At 43.7% G+C, this 21,450-nt stretch overlaps 1 protein-coding gene across 2 annotated transcripts in view; it reads left to right on the forward strand.

Annotated features, from left to right (window-relative positions):
* The window catches only part of WDR86 (WD repeat domain 86), a 49,452-nt gene extending 28,442 nt beyond the window's left edge, over positions 1-21,010 (forward strand). Inside the window, exons 5-7 of one of the 2 annotated variants that reach the window (XM_084620892.1) lie at positions 11,332-11,467; positions 19,030-19,133; positions 19,239-21,010. In XM_084620892.1, the coding sequence (XP_084477018.1) occupies positions 11,332-11,467; positions 19,030-19,133; positions 19,239-19,457 (459 nt within the window). In that variant the 3' untranslated portion in view covers positions 19,458-21,010. The remainder of the gene's footprint in view (positions 1-11,331; positions 11,468-19,029; positions 19,134-19,238) is intronic. The other variant, XM_084620893.1, reaches the window with a different exon arrangement.
* Positions 21,011-21,450: the final 440 nt, after the last annotated feature.

Consider the following 21,450-nt stretch of genomic DNA (forward strand, 5'->3'; position numbering starts at 1 on the left):
CTTTCCTCTCCCTGCAGTGCAACACATAAGCAGCGTGGCAGCTGAGCAGCTGCATCAGGGAAGGTACAGCAGCTGCTTGGAGACAGCTGGGGAGGATGTAGTGATGCAGCTGATTCAGACCTATACATTTAAAAATGTCAGGGCATGCCTAAGGGAGCATGTTCAATTCATAACCAAACACACATGCTTTCCTTACCACAACAGTTTGGACAACCTTCCCTAAATATATACAGTACCTCTTAACCTGAGAATTTCCAAGGTGCTCTACCAACTGTCCCCAGAGGTTACTTTATCTACTACTGATGTACAGCTTCTGTGGGTATTTATCAAAATGACACTGCAAGAGGAGGTTGCTCTGGTGGGGGAGTGGCATTATATGTGAAAGAAAGCATAGAGTCAAATAAAGTAAAAATTAGGGGTGTCAAACTATTACAAAAATTGCACGATTAAACAATAATAGAATACCATTTATTTAAATATTTTTGGATGTTTTCTACATTTTCAAATATATTGATTTCAATTACAACACAGAATACAAAGTGTACAGTGCTCACTTTATATTTATATTTTATTACAAGTTTCCGCCTCGGAGTATTGCTCTTTTAAGACTTCTGAAAGCATGCTCCACACCTCATCCCTCTCAGATTTTGGAAGGCACTTCAGATTCTTAAACCTTGGATCAAGTGCTATAGCTATCTTTAGAAATCTTACATTGGTACCTTATTTGTGTTTTGTCAAATTGCAGTGAAAGTGTTCTTAAAATGAACAACATGCTGGGTCATCATCCAAGACTGCGATAACATGAAATATATGGCAGAATGCAGGTAAAACAGAGCAGGAGACATACAATTCTCCCCCAAGGAGTTCAGTCACAAATTTTATTAATGCGTTATTTTTTTAACAAGCGTAATCAGCATGGAGGCATGTCCTCTGGAATGGTGGCCGAACCATGAAGGGGCATATGAATGTTTAGCATATCTGGTACGTAAATACCTTGCAGTGCCAGCTACAAAAGTGCCATGCAAATACATGTTTTCACTTTCTGGTGACATTGTAAATAAGAAGAGGGCAGCATTATCTCCTGTAAATGTAAACAAACTTGTTTGTCTGAGCGATTGGCTGAACAAGAAGTAGGACTGAGTGGACTTGCGGGGTCTAAAGTTTTACGCTGTTTTTTTGTTTTTGAGTGCAGTTATGTAACAAAAAAATGTACATTTGTAAGTTGCACTTTCATGACAAAGGGATTGCACTACAGTACTTGAATGAGGTGAATTGAAAAATACTGTTTCTTTTGTTTATCATTTTTACAGTGCAAATATTTGTAATTAAAATAATATACACTTTGATTTCAATTACAACACAGAATACAATATATATGAAAATGTAGAAAAACATCCAAAATATTTCATAAATTTCAATTGTATTCTATTGTTTAACAGTGCAATTAAAACTGCAAATAATTGTGATAAATTTTTTTAATCACGATTAATTTTTTTTGAGTTAATCGCATGAGTTAACTGCAATTAATCGACAGCCCTAGTAAAAATCTTAAATGAAACAAACTGTACCATAGGATATCTATAGATAGAAATTCCATACTTGACTAAAAACAGAAAATACAATAATAATGGGTGATTTCAACTATCCTTCTATTGACTGGGTAAATGTCACCTCAGGACATGATGCAGATAAAATTTCTAGACACCATAAATGAGTGTTTCTTGGAGCAGCTAGTCCTGGAACCCTCAAAGGGAGAGGCAATTCTTGATTTACACCTAAACGGAGCACAGGATCTGATCCATATGGCTCAACTGCTCAGTAATAGTGGCTATAATGTAATTAAATTTAATATCCTTGGGGGGGGGATAATACAGAAAAACCTGCCATGGTAAAATTTTATTTTAAAAAGGGAAAGGGTACACAAAAACAAGGATGCTTGTTATATGGAAATTAAAAAGCGCAGCCACAAGGGTTAAATGCCTGCAGACAGCATGCTGGACTACTTAAAAAACACCATCATAGAGGTTCAGACTAAATGTATACCACAAATCAGAAAAGACAATAAGAGGACCAAAAGAATGCCAGCATGGTTAAATAGCAGAGTAATGGAGGCCAGTAGAGGCAAAAATTTACAAGTCAAATCCTAGTAAGGATAATAGGAAGGAGCACAAACTTTGTTAGGTTAAGTGTAAAAGTACAAAAATGCAATCCAGAGAAGCAACTTGCTTTAAAGATATAAAAACTAACAAGAATATTTTTAAGTATGCCGAACAGGCAGCAAGGCCACTAGATGACAAAGGTATTAAAGAGTAGCAGCCGTGTTAGTCTGTATTTGCAAAAGAAAAGGAGGACTTGTGGCACCTTAGAGACTAACAGATTTATTTGAGCATAAGCTTTTGTGAGCTACAGCTCACTTCATCGGATGCATTCAGTGTTAAAGGTGTTAAAGGGGCACTCCTGGAAGACAAGGTCATTGCAGAGAAGCTAAAGGTAATCTTTGCATCAGTGTTCACTGCAGGTGATGTGCAGGAGATACCCACATCAGACCTTTCCTTTTTTGGGGACAAATCTGAAGTTCTGTCCCATACTTATGTGTCAATAGAAGAAGTTTTAGAACAAATTGAAAAATTTAACAAGTCACCAGGACCCGATGTTTATTCACCCAAGAGTTCTGAAGCAACTCAAATATGAAACTGCAGAACTACTAACTGTAGTGCATAATCTATTGCTGAAATCAGCTTCTGACTGGAAGGTATGTAAGGTAACATGGATTTTTTTTAAGGGCTCCAATGTCAATCTCTTGGCAATTGTAGGCTGGCACACATACCTTCAGTACCAGACAAATTGGTAGAAACTGTGCTAAAGAACAGAATTATTAGATGCATAGATAAATACGATTTAGTGGGGAAGTGTCAACCTGGCTTTTAAAAGGGAAATTATGCCTCACCAATCTACTAGAATTCTTTGCGGGGGTCAACAAGCATGGGAACAAGGGTGATCCAGTTGATATACTCTACTTGGATTTTCAGAAAGTGTGTGACAAGGTTCTTCACCAAAGGCTCATAAGGAAACTAAGTAGTCACGGGACAACAGGGAAGGTCTTTTTATGGATCAGTAACTTGCTGAAAGATGATAAACTGAGGGTAGGAATAAATGGTCAATTTTCACAATGAAGAGAAGTAAACAGTGGGGTCTCCCAAGGATCTGTACTGGGACCTGTGCTGTTCAGCATATTAATTAATGATTGGGAAAAGGGGGTGAACAGTGAGGTGGCAAAGTTTACAGATGATACAGAATTATTCAAGGTAGTTAAGTCCAAAGCAGACTGTGAAGAGTTACAGGTGGATCTCAAAACTAGGTGACTGGGCAAGAAATGACAGATAAAATTCAATATTGATAAGGACAAAGTAATGCACAGTGGAGAAAAAATAACTCCAACTACAGTAATATATAATATAAAAATGATGGGTTAGCTTTTACCACTCAAGAAAGATCTTGGAGTCACTGTGGATAGTTCTCTGAAAACTTCAGCTCAATATGCAGCAGTGGTCAAAAGGGCTAACAGTATGGCAGGAACTATTAAGAAAGGGATAGATAATAAGATGGAAAATATAATACCACTATATAAATCCATGGTGAGCCCACACCTACAGTGCTGTGTCCAGTTCTGATTGCCCTATCTCAAAAAGGATATAATAGAACTGGAAAAGGTTGAGAGAAGGGCCACAAAAATTATCAAGGATATGGAATGGCTTTTGTTGAGGAGAGACTAAAAAGATTAGGTTTGTTCAGCTTAGAAAACAGATAACTAAGGGGGGATATGATAGAGGTCTATAAAATCATGAATGAGTGGAGAAAGTGAATAGAGAAGTGTTATTTACCCTTTCCCACAATATGCAAACCAAGGATCATCCAATGAAATTAATAGGCCGCAGGATTAATACAAACAAGAGGAAATGTTTTTTCACACAAGGCACAATTAGCCTGTGAAACTCATGGCCATGGATGTTGTGATGGCCAAAAGTATAGCGGGGTTAGAAAAAGAACTAGATAAGTTCATTGATGATGGGTCCATTAATGGGTATTATCCAAGACGGTCAGGGATTCAACCCCATGCTTGAGGTGACCGTAAACTTCTGGCAGACGGAAGCCAGAACTGAAAGATGGGTGGATCACTCCAAAATTGCCCTGTTGTGTACACTTTCCCTGAGCTTTGGTGCTGGCTACTGTTGGAGATGGGATACTGGACTAGATAGACCACTGGGTCTGACCAGTGTGGAATCTCCTATGTTCTTCTGAGAACATAGGTTAGTAGAACAAAGTTATGCAGTTTGGGATTTAGCTTGGAAGCCAGAGGAAATATTCCTACTGTGGTGAAAAGTGCAACAGGACCACAAACAGGCAGGAACTTAGCTTTGGGTCTCTTCCAAAATATGGCACCTTTAGTAGAGCAGTCCCCCTAAAGATGTATTGAATTTTAGAACGCAAGGAGTGGAGGAGTGCCACCTACTAAATTGTCACCTACACTCCATTTCCTGACCTACTGTGATCACAAGAGGAGGAACGACTTGTCCAGTTGTTAAGTGGATTTGAAATATTCTTAAATCTTGTAATTTGCCTTAATATTTATTTTATAACTAGTCAGGTGATACACATATAAATCAGTGTAATGTACTTTTGTACAGTACCTGAGGGGTACTAGAGAAGCATAGTTTCAGCACCAATCCAAGAGATCAAGCTGCAGTGGAGGGGTTGGACTGTTTGTTTCTTTCTGAGACTCCAGCCAGCATAACTATAGTCTGATTGTCAGAAAACAACCTCTTGTCTGCAGAGTTTTTTTTGTTCATTAAAATGAATGTGGTTGGAATAGGATCTTGAAAGGCCAGCTCAGCTGAAAGCTCATATAGTTGGACCTCAGGAACTGGTCCCATTAGTGATTCTGAATTTAACAAGCTCAGTTTAAATGAGTCTCCTGCGGAAAAGTTTGGGGAATGCGGCCCAGTGAAGTGGTGAGTAAGCAGATAATTGGGAATTTGGTAAGCGAAGAGACACAGGAGTGGCTGGGAATACATGTAGATGCACTGACACCAATAATATTTGTCCAAATCTGATTGGAGGGATGAGACGTGAACTTGTTCTCCTCTGGCAGAGATGTACCTGTGAGAGGAAAGCACATGTCTATGAGCCTTGGCATAAGTACCAGCCAGGCAGTTGTACTGCAGATATTTTTGGCCGTCATACAAAGAGAAGGGAAATCTTGAGCTGCTGTGCATATTCAGATCCACCAAACTGTTGAACATTAAGCCATTACTGGCCTCTTCAGTCTTGAGAGCTGCCTGGGTGAGAACATTGTTGTTCATGTATTGTTTGTAGTAAAGTAGTGTCTTAGAGACCCCAACCAAGAGCAGGGCCACCCCGAAGATGACCTCACCATAGCTAAAGCTGTAACAATGTTACCATTATAATTTGTTTTGCTCCTGCCCTAATTTTGCTAATACTAAACTGGTCTGCCTGAAATTTCTCATGCAATAGTATATCTAAAATGGTGTGGCCTGTATGCTCAAATTTGTTTTATTCATCTGTCCTAGGTGAGAGCTAGTGTTTCAGCTAGCACAGAGTGCAGAGGAAATGCCTCTCTCAGCAATGGGACAAGTGAATGGGTTGGAGTTCTGGCCAGCTATGCAGTGATAGCCCCTCCATATAATTAATTTGTAAATAAGGCTTTAAAACCAGGCAGCTGGTTGCCATCTCCTTTTTTAGCTAACTAGTTTTCAGATGTTTAGACCTCTTTGAATTAGGGACTTCAGTGTCCACTTTTCTCATTGATATCAGAGCTGCAATCCCAGCCTGTGCTCTCTAATCTATTAGAAGTCTCCTTGGTTTGCTATGCTTTTCCCCGACAGGAGCTCTCTTGGGAAATTGGCCAAAACGAACAAAGCTTCTCCAAAGTCAGCCAAGGAAAGTACAGCTCTGAGGCTATCACTGCTTCTCCAGGCAGTGACAGATTAGAATTTGTAATTGTATCTTCTGATCACTTATAAATCAGGAGTTGACAGACTTGGGTATATTTAAAAAAGCTGTTGTGTAAAGTTTCTCTTTTTTTCCCCTCTCCCACCTAAATCATGGGAAATTAATTTGCACTCTTGTCAGCATAAGGCATCTGTATCTTTGTAATGAAACAAATATAAATTAAAATTAGAATATTTGACATTTTGAAGTGAAGACCTAATGTAGGATTTTGTGTACTTGATATGCATTGTATGATATAGACTATTTCAAGCCTGAGGCCGCAGTCATTTTTCCATTTCAGTAGCCCAATGAGTTTTTTAGGAGATTGCCTAAAGTATTTTATTCCATATTTTATACCCTGGAAACAAATATTACTCAGAAAAACAAATGGGTGAGGCCTTACTAAACTAGAAAGTTCACTAGCGTGACCAGACAGCAAGTGTGAAAAATTGGGACAGGGGGTGGGAGGTAATAGGTGCCTATATAAGAAAAAGCCCCAAATATTGGGACTGTCCCTGTAAAATAGGGACATCTGATCACCCTAAAGTTCACTCTCTTTGGTCTGTACGGTTTGTTTTTGTATGAAAATAGATTTTGCTTTAATAAAGGAACAGGATTGGATAAGTCAAGAGTTAGTAATGGTATATGGAGTCTTTCACATCTAGGAAGAATGGTCTAGTGGTTAGGGTGCTAGCCTGAGACTTGAGACCCACGTTCAATTCCCTGCTTCACCATAAAGTTCCTGTATGATCTTGGGCAAATCATTTAATTTTTCTTCCCTAATTCCCCATCTATAAAATAGGGATATTATTAATTCCTTGCCTCACAGGAGTGTTGAGAGACACTCAGATAGTAAAGGGATGGGTGTCACACAAGTACTATAGGTAGATCTAGGTTGTGATGTGATGTATCCCCAGGTGAAGCCTCGAAACTGTTGGAACCGCTGTGTTCCCCTAACTATTCAGCTGGGTTGCCCTCTCCCCATGGTCTGCTGGCGACACACAGCCAGTCCCTCTGGGCCCTGTTATCACCCTAACATGACAGCAGGTGGCACCACACACACAACTAAGTTACCTGAGTGCTTTACCTAAGCCACTCATGGACCAACAATGGAGGCACCAGCCAATTTCCCAGGTCCCCAGCATTGCATCCCTATTGGAGCATATACCCAGAATTATACCATCTTGCACTGCACAGGCATTTGTACGGTGCAAGCTCATTAATTATTCTGTCCTCCTCCCCCCTGCTGTGGGGAAGATATGCCCAGCATTTGTTAACACAGCTAAGATTCTCAAACACTTCACTCAAAAACACCCTGGTTAAGATAAAACGGGTTTATTAACTACAGAAAGATAGATTTTAAGTGATTATAAGTGATAGCAAACAGATCAAAGCAGGTTACTTAGGAAATCAAACAATCGCAATCTAAGTCTCATACAAACTAGATAGGATTTGAATCAGCAAAATCTCACCCTGACTGATGGTACAAGCAGTCTTACAGATTCTTGATATGCAGGCTGCATCTGCTTGGCAGCCTGGGTTCCCCTCCACTTTTCAAAGTCTTTTGTCTTCCGTAGGTTCTTTCAGGTGTTGAGTTGTGGGGGAGTGAAGACAAATCAAGATGTCACTCCCTGTATTTTATAGTTTCTTCCAGTTTGCTGGAAAGTCTATAAATGTGAAGGGGGGTAGGGTGGGAGGAAGGAAGGGGTTCGCCTCCATTGGCCAAACATTCTCCATTGTCTCCGTGCTCCCTGGGAGGAGGCTTCCTTATACCGAGTTCCTGTGTTAGTGGATTCTTCCCTTGATGGGTGTTGATGACAGCAATTAACACTGTCTGGCTACTCCATTGTTGTACCTGAAAGGCTAGTTTGGGGTATTTCCAGCTTCACATCATATTTTAATAACTCACACATAGCAAGATTTCATAACTTCACATGCAATGATAGCACATACAGTCCAACAAGATATTAATGTTTAGCAGATCCAGACTTTTAGAATGATACCTCTCATGGCATACTTTGTACAAAACATCTCATAATTACATCACCATGATAAATATGGGGTGCTTTGGGGTGCAAAGTGCCACATAGGTTACAGCTTCAAATCCAGTGGGAGTTTTTGAAAGCTATCACCAACTGATGGCTGACAGGTGCCCTAGGTGCAATGAGATGGTGGGTTCAGTTCAGTTCCTATTGCAAAAACAGCATCAAAATGAGAGGAAGGATCATGTTGTGGTTAAGGACTGGAACTTGAGAGATTTGTTCCTGATTCAGCCACAGACTTCCTGAGTGACCTTTGGCAAAAAAATATTTAACGTGTTGATACTTCAGTTTTCCACTCTGTAAAATGAGGCTGATAATACTTTCCTATATCAAATGGGTATTATGGGTCTAATTTCATTAAGTTGGTGTGATGCCCATACACTGTAGTTGTGAACAGCATAGAAAAGCCTATAAATCAGTACAACTGGTACCCTTCTTGTTACAGAGGCTACAGACTGAATAAAGACTAAACTAGAGTTCACAAAGACTCTTAGAGTTCATCCCTTCATATCACAGCTAGGACTGTTCAGGGAAAGTTTTCACTGCCATTACACTGTGGGTTCCATTGACTAGCCAGCTAAGCCCCCTTCATTTGCCACATTGTATTTCTAGCAGAGAAATAAAGATGGAGAGCAAACCAAGGCACACAGCTGTTATTTGGCTTGACTTAAATGTTTTCACACCCGCTTAAATGGAGAACTCAAGCACTATAACCTAATGTACCGTTAATGTAGAGTGGCATGTACCTGTAAGAGGCTGTAACTTAGTGTTTGTTCTTGTTGAGTAGATTCTGCCTCCTGTAAGATGTTTGGAACAGAAATACCATGAGTTGGCCAAGAACAATCCAGCAGGATCCAAACTCCAGCCATCCTTTTCCAATTAGCAGTGAAATGTGACAATGTTTTCGATGCCCACTTAGGTTGGGTTTTAAGGTTAGAGCTCAGATTAGCTCTGTCAGGCTATTTGTGTAGCTCAAAGTCTGTTTATTCAGCAGGTCACTCCCTCGTTTCCCTTCTTGAGATGTAATAGTAATGCCACTGCTGATGCATCAGAAATTTAATGAGATGTGAAATTTCAAACTACTAGTTTTTGGGCAATTGTGTGTTTTATGAGCTTCTGAGACATGGCCTTGGAAGAGGTCCTGTGTATCAAGTTCTGCCTGCAGTGAGTTGCATGAGCACAGTTACTCTTGAATTCGGTGGGGTTTGTGCATGTGTCTTCAAGGGCATCTTTGTCCTTCTGTGTGAGTTTGTCACATTACTCTCGTCCAGTGCAGCACAGCTCCATCATAAATATTTTAAGTATCTTTTGTTAGAGGGTCTCATAATACTGTACAAGCAGTAAAGATATGATTCACCCCTTTGCTACAAAGCTGACTCAGGACACTAAATGGGATTTTGGGCAGGAAGGAAATCAAATTTATCTGCAAAATCCAGAGGTGAGCAAAGGTGCTGAATAGCCACGTGGAGTGTGTGTGTGTGTGTGTGTGTGTGGGAGGGGGAGAGGTGTTTTAAATAACTTACTTTATGGTGAAGGGATGGGTGATTTTATAGGAATAGAGACATGGCCTAAAAGTGAAGTCCATGCCAAGCTGGGTTAGTGCATATCTTGCAGTCAGTCTCTCTGCAGGACTCCCCTTGACATCAGAGAGAATTTGATCAGGCGAGGGGTTATCTTCTGGACAGGGCTTAAATTCTCAGAGTATTTCCCAGAGCCCCCGACCCCCATTCCTCATGGGAGGTGCCCAGGGACTTGGGGCTTCAGCCCCACAAGAGGTGCTATATGGACCTCCTGAAACCAGCTTGCAGCCCCCCCATTGGGAACTGTTGGGAACTCAGACAGGAGCCAAGTTTTGAAAATATTTACCGGTGCTCTGTTCCAGTCAGCTCCAGCTGAATTTAAGCCATGCTTCTGGACATGACAGCCTTTAAACCTGTGTGCTCGTAGGGAAAATAAGCCATTATTCCTTGTGCAAGTTCTGTTTTTCTTCCAATCAGCACCTGTTTCTCCCTTTTCTTTACGTATTTAAATCAGTCCCAAGGTGGTTCCTACTAGCCCTTAAAAACCTGATATGTGAAACTGTGATTACCCTGGCTCCTGAATTGGAGCTTTTGGTAAGAGAAATTTCTTTTTTTTCATGTAGCACCAACTGCATGCTTGACGCTTTACAGACAAGCGCCCAGCCAGAGTCCTTGTTCTGAAGAGTTTACAATCTTAGTATTTTAATGATGCCTGTTTTGTCTTGGTTTATTTCCTTATCTGTATGTTAGAAGAACTCAGTGAAATCTTTCCCATATTAGGGAAGGATGATGAGAGGAAGGATGGCCTTGTGGCTAAGGCACTGGACTATGACTCAGGAAATCTGGGTTTAATTCACAGCTGTGCCACAGACTTGCTACATGATCTTGCACAAGCCACTTAATCTCCCTTTGCTTCTGTTTCCCATCTGTCTGGTGGAGGTAACTCTTCCCTTTTCCTGCCCTTCCTGTCTTGTCCGTTTAGACTGTAAGGCATTGTCTCTTACCACGTGGATTTACAGTGACTAGCACAATGAAGTTCTGATCTCAGCTGAAGCCTCTAGGCAGTATGGCTGTAATACAAATAATATTGGAAACTGTTTTAATTGCTACATTGCTAAGATAATTTATGAAACACTTCTAGGATCCTGTCTGAAAAGAGCTTTTTAAAAAATGTTATTGCATCATTGAACAATACTGGAAACACACATCCAAAACAGTTACAAAGAAAACACAGTATTTCGAAACGCTGACCTTGTCCGTTGTTATCGCATTAGCCTCTGACTTGGGTTTTTTAAATTTGCCTTTTTATTACTTAGGATTTGTTCTTTGACATTTTTTTTTTATTTGAAATTTGTGATCTCATAACATATTTCCCAATTGTTTTTAGTCTAGTGCTTTTATAAACTGACAAACTAGTCCAAACTCTCTACTACTGCAAGTGGATGCAGCTCCATAAACTTCAAGAGACATGTGCCCACTTTCACCAAAAGAGAATCTGGCCCTTAATCTCTCCCTTGTTTGAAATTTGGAAACCATTTTTAGGGCCCAGCAGTCCCATGAGGGACGTGGCTGTGCAAAGAATACAGGATCAGGCAATTCTGTTTCAGCTCTGAGAGAACTGTTTTGATGAAACTCCCCTCTAAAAGCTGTTTGCTTTTTTTTTCAGTTCGAAGATGTGACTGAGGATGAATCACTTGAGTGCAGTTCTCTGAATTTTCCCAAGAGGCTATTCCCGATGTTCTTTTCTCTTTCCCCTTCAGCTGGTGAATCGATACTTGTATTCGGGGAGTGCAGACAAGACGGTGAAGTGCTGGTTAGCAGACACTGGGGAGCAAGTCCAAACATACAAGACTCACAAACACAGCGTTAGCACTTTGAAATACCATGCAGGAATCTGTAAGTTTCCGTTCCAGAAATTTTGTCTCATTTTCCCTGCTATTTATGGATGTTTTTCCTTTGATTAAAAGTGAATAATAAAGGTAACATTATAGCTGTGAGGAGTGAGATCTTGTGAAATCTTCACTGACTCTTCCTCCTGCTCTAGCGCTACCAGATTCAGCACCAAAGTATGGCGCTCACTCTGCTGGTGAGCGGTTGCTGAGAGCACCTTCGCTTCTCCCAAGCAGAACATTAGTGCAGGTGCATGCAGCTGCTTCTACTCCCTGGCTGCAGCGGGATCCGTTTATTTCTGCACATCTCACAGTATATCTGGATGGGTTGGAAGCGTGGCTGGGTTCCGTCCTCATGTGCACCAGCTAGCACGAGAGCCAGTGGCGTAGCTAGGTGGAGCGTACAGGGGCAGTGGACATAAAAAAAGGTGCCACCCGCTGTACTCACCCGGCGGCACTGAAGGCCCCCGCCGCCAAAATGCCGCTGAGGAGCCGGAGCGAGTGAAGGCCCCTGCCAAGCCGGAGCGCGCGAAGGCCCCCGCCGCCGAAGGGCCGCTGAGGAGCCGGAGCGCGCGAAGGCCCCCGCCGCCGAAGGGCCGCTGAGGAGCCGGAGCGCGCGAAGGCCCCCGCCGCCGAAGGGCCGCTGAGGAGCCGGAGCGCGCGAAGGCCCCTGCCGCCGAAGGGCCGCTGAGGAGCCGGAGCGCGCGAAGGCCCCCGCCGCCGAAGGGCCGCTGAGGAGCCGGAGCGCGCGAAGGCCCCCGCCGCCGAAGGGCCGCTGAGGAGCCGGAGCGCGCGAAGGCCCCCGCCGCCGAAGGGCCGCTGAGGAGCCGGAGCGCGCGAAGGCCCCTGCCGCCGAAGGGCCGCTGAGGAGCCGGAGCGCGCGAAGGCCCCCGCCGCCGAAGGGCCGCTGAGGAGCCGGAGCGCGCGAAGGCCCCCGCCGCCGAAGGGCCGCTGAGGAGCCGGAGCGCGTGAAGGCCCCCGCTGCCGAAGATCCGGAGTGCCGCCAGGTGAGTAAAAATTTTAAAAGGTGCCTATAAATTAAAAGGGCACCACTTGTGCTCAGAGGCGGAGTGGCTGCTCCCCCCACTTCCCCCCTGGCTACGCTACTGACTAGAGCATGCAGGTATAGCAAGATATTGGGTTTGTGTAATGCACAATTTATTGTTCTCAAACTAAAATGTACATCTGTGAAACCTGGCTCCTTCCCCTTCCAAAACATTCTGTCTACTTTGACCTGAAAGCTAAAACTCCTATTCAGACCTTCATAATCTCCCATACTGATTCCTGCAAATAAGTAATGTCTTGTGTCTACAAACCCCATCAAGGCCTCGTTGTGGTAGGCACTACAAACAATGAAGATAGTTCCTGCCTCAGAGAGTTTACAGCCTAGACTTCTCACCATATCCTTGCCGCTCTCTGAATCCCTTTGTAGGCTATCTCTTCTAGCATGGCTCATTTACACTTCTTGTTCTTGGCTTCAGGATCATGTATAACGCTGATCCTAGATAGTCATCATCCTGAGCAGCGATGAGCTGCCAAAATCTGAAGAACCGATTCCTTCAGTCGCTCCAGGTCTTTGGCGGCACTTCGGCGGCGGGTCCTTCACTCGCTGCGGGTCTTCAGCGGCACTGAAGGACGTGCCGCCAAAGCCCCAGAGCGAGCGAAGGACCCGCCGCCGAAGTGCCGCCAAAGACCCGGAGCGCTGCCGGGTGAGTAAAAATTAAAAAGAGATTCCAAGCCAGGGGAGCCTCCCCAACCGGGAGCTCAGGCGGGCCGGACAGGATGGTTCTGCGGGCTGGATGTGGCCCATGGGCCGGAATTTGCCCACCCCTTTAACAACCGGTTCTAAACTGGCTTCAAAATTTAACAACTGGTTCACGCAAACTGGTGCAAACCGGCTCCAGCTCACCACTGATCCTGAGCCTTTTTATGTATCATCCTCTGGCCTGATCTGCCAGTGATGTAGCTGTGGTGTGCTATTTGCCCAATAAATGTCTCCATACCTTCTTGCATACAGGCAACATGGAAGAAATGCCCTTCCTGAGCCAATCCACAAGGCCACTGCTCTCTCTTCAGCTCCCTCTTCCACATCTGCCTCAAATAGGATACCTGCAAATAACTCTAACTGCATTGTTGTAGGGTAATTTGGAACTAACGGTCCATCCCTATAGGTGAAAGGGCAGTACAATGGCAGGTGAAATTCACTGTTGACAAATAGAAGGTAATGCACATTGGAAGGAATAATATGAGCTACTCAGACATACAGATCATGGGTAAACAATGATTAGCTGACATAATGCTGAACATGGTTTTCCTTGGTCCACACTGGCTGGTTGGTCATGATCAGAATCAAGTAAGCTAACTTGATTTCATAGTTGTTCTGGGGCACTTAAAAAGTGTTCAGGTAGACAAGCCCAGAGGCATGATACTGAACTATATACACTATATATTACTACAAAGGGTTCACCCCCACTCTCCTGCTGGTAATAGCTCACCTTTCCTGATCACTCTTGTTACAGTCTGTATGGTAACACCCATTGTTCCATGTTCTCTGTGTATATAAAATCTCCCCACTATATTTTCCACGGCATGCATCCAATGAAGTGAGCTGAAGCTCACGAAAGCTTATGCTCTAATAAATTTGTTAGTCTCTAAGGTGCCACAAGTACTCCTTTTCTTTTTATATACACTGCTGGTCTGATCCACTATTGTAACTCCTACTTCCTGTTGGGGAGGAGGACAGGAGAGGTGAAGGGGTGGGAGGTCTTTCTTTGTTTAATGAGAGCATGAGAAAGACAAAAGTCTCAGAACAATTCCCGCTCTGTAGCTCAGCTGGGAAATCAATTGACATTGGCTCACTTGAAAGATTACACACAGTTCAAATAAAACTTTCCAAGCTGCCACCCCAGTATTGCTAGATTTTGCACACTTTGCGGTCTTTTCTTTCATCCCCTTCTCTTTCCATAGCACTCCACGCTCTGTGACTAAGCAGTCACCATTGATATATTTAGCCAGACCTGGGAGAAACATGTGACAGAGGTGTTCACAAGGGTATTATTAGCTTTTAATATAATAATAAAAGCTAAAAGGATTTGACAAGAGAATCATAGAATATCAGGGTTGGAAGGGACCTCAGGAGGTCATCTAGTCCAACCCCCTGCTCAAAGCAGGACCGATCCCCAATTAAATCATCCCAGCCAGGGCTTTGTCAAGCCTGACCTTAAAAACTTCTAAGGAAGGAGAGTCCACCACCTCCTTAGGTAACGCATTCCAGTGTTTCACTACCCTCCTAGTGAAAAAGCTTTTCCTAATATCCAACCTAAATCTCTCCCACTGCAACTTGAGACCATTACTCCTTGTTCTGTCATCAGCTACCACTGAGAACAGTCTAGATCCACCCTCTTTGGAACCCCCTTTCAGGTAGTTGAAAGCAGCTATCAAATCCCCCCTCATTCTTCTCTTCTGAAGACTAAACATCCCCAGTTCCCTCAGCCTCTCCTCATAAGTCATGTGTTCCAGTCCCCTAATCATTTTTGTTGCCCTCTGCTGGACTCTTCCCAATTTTTCCACATCCTTCTTGTAGTGTGGGGCCCAAAACTGGACACAGTACTCCAGATGAGGTCTCACCAGTGTCGAATAGAGGGGAATGATCACGTCCCTCGATATGCTGGCAATGCCCCTACATATACATCTCAAAATGCCATTGGCATTCTTGGCAACAGGGGCACACTGTTGACTCATATCTAGCTTCTCGTCTACTATAACCCCTAGGTCCTTTTCTGCAGAACTGCTGCCGAGCCATTCGGTCCCTAGTTTGTAGCGGTGCATGGGATTCTTCCGTCCTAAGTGCAAGACTCTGCACTTGTCCTTGTTGAACCTCATCAGATTTCTTTTGGCCCAATCCTCCAATTTGTTTAGGTCCCTCTGTATCCTATCCCTACCCTCCAGCATATCTACCTCTCCTCCCAGTTTAGTGTCATCTGCAGACTTGCTGAGGATGCAATCCACACCATCCTCCAGATCATTTATGAAGATATTGAACAAAACCGGCCGGAGGACTGAGCCTTGGGGCACTCCACTTGATACCGGCTGCCAACTAGACATGGAGCCATTGATCACAGCCATTGATGAGACAGCTGACTTGTCCCATTTGGGAAATAGAACATCAAGTGGGCAATGAAGAACATTAGGGACCTGTTTGGGAAGAATAAACACACCATTCTAACCTTGTAAAAGAGAAACTGCCCCCTTACAACCAGTAATTTGTTTACAATATGATTTGTTACAGTAGCACCTAGAGGCCCCAGTAGAGATAAGAGCATCACTCTGCTCAGCACTGTACACATGCATTGTCAGAGGCGTTGCCTGCTCCAGAGAGCTTACAGCTGAAAAAAGACGAGCCAGACAAAGTATTATTTTTGCAGATGGGGAACAGAGAAAAGAAACAATTTGCCCAAGGTCACACAGGAAGTCCACAGCGGAGCTGGGAATTGAATCCAAATCTCTTGAAGGCCAGGCTAGCATCCTAACCACACAACCATGCGTCATCTTCTCTTTGCCTCTGTAACTAATAACACCACAGATTATTAAAACTAGATTTTTTTCAGTGCAATTTCTCTTTCACGGGTTATGCTTGTTGTTTCTCTCTTACATTTTTGGGCTTGGACAATGAAAATGAATTTAGTCAACTCAGATGTCTGTGCTGCAGTTTTTGTGTTGCAAAGGTTGCCAGGGAATCTTGTTTAAGAACTGCTCCTTGCACTGAATTTTAACCCCTTCTTCTCCAACCCCCTCCACCCTCCATAAAAGGGGTTTCTATTGGGTTTGTAGGTAGGTTTGGATACAAATTTATTTATATACAAACTAAATGTTGGCCCAAACTTGATTTTACATTGCCCTGTTGAAGCTCAGTTATACAAATAATCTCTTTAAATGCAAAATGACAGTTCACAGGGAAATAAAGGATACCTGTCAAAAGGCAAATCCTGAAAGAAAGAGTGAACTAAAATGTACTTGCTAAGAGCAATGCAGTTGCTGCTCCAGCCTTCCCTTGCTTAATTTGAGATCTGCAAAGCTTGTGCCACTAGATGTACAGTGACAGGTTGCTCGGTGTACCAGTAAATAATACTGAACTACCACGTTTGTCCATTTCCTCTCTTTCAGTAGTCAATCAATGCCTTGTCATCTGTTTTGAGGGGTGAGATGGCTGGAGACAGAATGTGAATCCTTGGATGCCCTTCTGTTTCACAAAACTTTCCACACTGGCAGTTTATGATGAGGCATGAAATACAAGGATCACTGATTTCACCTATTTTCTATCTTAGTTCAGAAATTTCTATCTGTAGGAAAAGTCAATGAGCTGGGAATAGTTAAGAAAAGTGGTGCCATTAGAAGAGAATGTTCCCCAACCATTAAAGCTGGTTGATATGGTCCTTACTGTGCGTATTAATAGCTAGTTGTTCATAGTCTGAAATGTTCAAAAAAGTCTTGTGATTTTTGTGTGCCCAACCTGAAACTCCTTAAAGGCGCTGAGCATATACCCTCTGAAAATCAGGCCCCTTGAAAGTATCTCAAGTTGGGCACCCAAAATCACTAATCATGCTTGAATTTATAATAACCTTCCATAGTTCATATAGTATGTGATATACAATATAGACATGACACACACTTTCAATCATTTCTATAAACTCCTATACTGTAATGGAATACCAGCTCTAACCTGTGGCTTAAATCACTCAAAGGATGTATTGCTTTCAAGGATCCTAAGCTACAAGAGTTAATTGAAAAAATCAGCTCTTCTGAAAGGAAATGTGTAGAGTTGCTTGAAGATGCATTTTCACTGCTGAAGAAAAAGGATTTTCTTTTGTGTGATATCTCTGCACAGAGGAATCCTACCTGTTGATAATAAGCTTTTTTGGTTGAAAAGCCCAGGCTTTATTCTAACAGTGGTAAAGCCGTGCTTCATATATTATGAGAGAAAGTGTTAGACTCGTACTTAATTACTGGGGTTTGCAGTTTTTCTTTCAAAATCAGAAGGGTATTTGCCTCCGCTGCTTGATGCAATAGAAGAAACCAGTGAAGATACTACAGCAAGGAATGGGCCCCTGGAACTGTATGGTGTTCAAAGATAATGAAGGCTTCAGAAAAATCTTTGAAACTCTAGAGACTGTCAAAGCATGTGTATAGACAGGGAAACATACAGAGAGAAGGAAGGGAAACCTAAATGTGTGCAATTAACGTGGTCGGGTAGACTTAACATGAGAAGGAACCATAGACTTGAGGAGGAGCTCAGTACTTTGAAAAATGAGAGGTGTGTGTGAGGGAAACAAAGCCCAGAAGGAATTTAGGCTGAGTGTAATGAATGTGTAGCATGGAACAACAAATGTAGCCACAGAAGCAGCAACTGCTTGCTTTACAAATAAAACGAATGTTTTTGAGTGGGGAACATTTCAGGGGTAAAGTCGGGAGCTGGTTAGATGAACCTGAGGCGTGGCAGCATCTCCTGGAGGAAGATACCCATGTTAATAAAACAGGGTCCTTTGCCGTCATTTCATGTTATGTGCAGTAACTTCTTCCTCCCAGTGGATTATGTACATTGGCATTCTGGACCAGATCATCAGCTCCAGTAAATCCAGATAGTGCCACTGAAGTTCAGTGGAACTCTGCTGACTCTCATTAGCTGAGGGTCTGGCCCCACATCATCTAACCCTGCTCAGCGCAAACCTGTATTTCATGGTGATTAAAACATCAGTGGCTACTGGTGCATTGTCTACACTACTCTGCTGTTGGAGCTCCAGAATGCTTAGCAATGGTGGGAAAGACCATAGAAATGTAGGACTAGAAGGGACCATGCACAGAGGCTGGACAAGGTATGATCTCGGCCATCCCTGACGGGTGTTTATCTAACCTGTTCTTAAAAACCTCCACTAATGGAGACTCTACAACTACCCTAGGTAATTTGTTCCAGTGCTTAACTACCCTTAAAGTTAGGAAGCTTTTCCTAATGTGTGACCTAAATCTCCCTTATTGCGATTTAAGCCCATTACTTCTTGTCCTGTCCTCAATGGTTAAGGAGAACAATTTATCATCCTTCTCTTTATAATAGCCTTTTACATACTTGAAGACTGTTATGCCCCCCCCCCCGTCTTCTCTTCTCCAGACTGAAAAAAAAAAGGGTTTGTTTAATCTTTCCTCATAGGTCATGTTTTCTAGATCCTTTATCATTTTTGTTGCTCTCCTCTGGACTTTCTCCAATTTGTCTACATCTTTCCTGAAGAGTGGTGCTCAGAACTGGCTGGAGTACTCCAGTTGAGGCCTTATCAGTGCTGAGTATAGTGGAAGAATTACTTCTTGTGTCTTGCTTACAACCCTCCTGCTAATACATTCCAGAATGACCCTTCTCTCATTTACACAGGACTAAATTGGGAGCAACCTTACTGGTGTCCATGAAGCTAAACTGGTATGAGCAAGTGGAGAATGGGGCCCAAAAAGTGTTTTTCTCTAATAACTCATCCTTTATGATGGGTCACATGGCTATCCTCAAAAGGCCTCATTGCTTCTTTGTGTTAGTGTTTACAGGAAGTGGTGATGCCAGCGCTCGAGCTTTCAATTCAAAGACAGGAGTCCTGCAGAGGGTCTTCCGAGGACACAAGTTCATCATCAACTGCATTCAGGTGAGGAGGGCCTTAAATGTAAAGGACTAAACCTCCAAGCTGTATTTTGATTGTGGTGACCCTGAAATGTGCAGTATGGGATTAAATATGACCCTATTGTTCCAGATTCACAATGAATTATTGTACACAGCTTCCCATGATGGCACGCTAAGGATCTGGGATGTACAAGGAATCTGCAAGCGAAACAAGCATCGCCTGAAGACGGAGCGGTCTGTCCCGGGCAAGAGCTCTCAGAAGGGAAGCCTGTCTCGTCTTTTCAATAACAGAGTTGGCTGCACAATGCAACAGGAGAATGGGGAACTTGAGGCTGTTGAACTAATGTGATTGCCTGGAACAAACTTTCTGAGCCATCTGCTGTACCACTGGGTGCAGATAAGCCAGACCGTGGAAAGGGGTGGGAAATTATATTGCCCAAAGTGCTCAATCAAGAGTTCACATTCTTGTGAATCATGAAACTACTCTCTTCAGACTATTACTGACGTCTCGCCGCATCTCACAGTATATTGTAATGGAAAGTAAACTTACGTGGATGACTTACAGACCAGGGGCAATATGGGGTTAGGAGCCATTGTGGAAAGCAGTCCATGAGATATGCCTTCCCCTGTATTTTTGTTTGTAATTATAATTTGTATTTAAGTCTCCTTTTCCCAGTTCCTCCCTGTACAGTGGTATTTGACCCCACTGCTGTATCATGCTGGTCCCTGACAGGAGGAGAGGCAGGAATAAGTAATAAGCCAATAGGCTCCCTCCCCTTCTTATTGCCTGTTACAACACACTGCGATGGAGCAGAATGTGCAAGCGAAAGCTGCCTTGCAGGATGACTCTGAATTGAATTTTCTCAGCTCCCTTTGGGGTAATAATGTCCTTGCCTCTCGCTGATCCGAGTGACTTTAATGTAGGAGAGTTTGGCTGAGGCACACAGATGCCTGAAGTCTCTCTGGGGCTTGAGCTTACAGCAACAGAGCAGAGATTTAAATGGGCTTTAAAAAACTCCGGCAAACGACCAACCTGAACTTCAGGCCAGTTCCTCCCCATACAGCTCGAGTGGGAGAGCAGGATGGCAGTGGGTGTACCCGGTGGGGCGAGGGCCTTGTTTCCTTGTTGTGGAGCTTGGAAAGCAGGTCAACAGGCTTCAGGGATGCTGGTTCTGAAGGATGTGATGGAGGGGGGGGTTGAGTGAATGCAGCCACCCAGTAGCTCTCTGGCGTCTCTGCTCAGCCTGGGCTCCCTTCACATCTCATTAACCCGGCAGCGGTGCTGCCCATTCCATGACAGGTGCCATAGGAGCCAGACAAAAGCTAGAGAGTGCCTGGAGACCATAGAGGCTTTGAAATGAAGAGCATGGGAATGTAGAAGGGTGTTACCATGGAAGAAGGTGGGGACCTGTTGGAAGGGAGGTGGTGGTGTGTAAAGATCTAGAGTGAAATTGCTAGAGACCACCTAGGTGTGCCTGAAGGAAAGGGGTGCAGTAGGTTTGGAAAAGCATCTGAATCAGTGGTTCTCAACCTGTTTATGCGGCCCACAGTGTATTATGTGGGCTGCAGGTTGAGAACCACAGTGCCACCCCTGAACTGCCCACAGTCCCCTATGCCCAGCACCCCTGCCCACAGCAGGGCCAGAAACAGTGCCCTGGGTGCAGGCCGGGCAGCAGCTGGACCTGGACCCCGCCATGCGGGACTGGGCAGCTGGGAGCCCTGGCACTGGGCCAGGAGCTGAGTTGGCCAGCAGCCAGGACCTGAGAAGGGGCCAGGAGCGGAGCCCCACCTGAAACCTGGGGTTCTGCAGCACCCTGGTAAACCCCTAGCTCCCAGTGACCCCCACATCCTCACTGCCCAGTGGCCGCCTCCCCCCCCACACCAAACCTATCCACAGACCCACTCATCAGCCCCCTGCTGGCAGGAGTGCTCCAGCAGGCTGCAAGACTGTCTCCCCCTCAGCCAGCCCTGCCCCCACCAGACCAAAGCAGCAAATTTTGAATTTTTTTTAGTACACAGCTGTGCGCTAATTGGGCCGCAGGTTGAGAACAGCTGATCTAAATTTAGGGGTGGCGCACTCGTCTTGTCCAGGTTCACTGCTCCTTGATAATCACTGAGCCATAAATATTCAAGTGTCCTTATATTTTTATTGTTGATATAGCACACTTTGCAGAATCAATGAAACAGATACGTAACCATGTGTTTTTATTTTTGTGGCTTTATTTATTCTGTATTGTGGCGGATAAATGCTGTAATACTCTGCGAGTGGGTAATAAACACATGGCATCTATAGATGAAACTGAATCCTTTATTTTCTTGCTGCATACATAGGATGGGCTGCA

Source organism: Lepidochelys olivacea (assembly GCF_965140295.1).
Source record: "Lepidochelys olivacea isolate rLepOli2 genome assembly, chromosome: 2".
NCBI classification, from domain to species: Eukaryota; Metazoa; Chordata; order Testudines; family Cheloniidae; genus Lepidochelys; species Lepidochelys olivacea.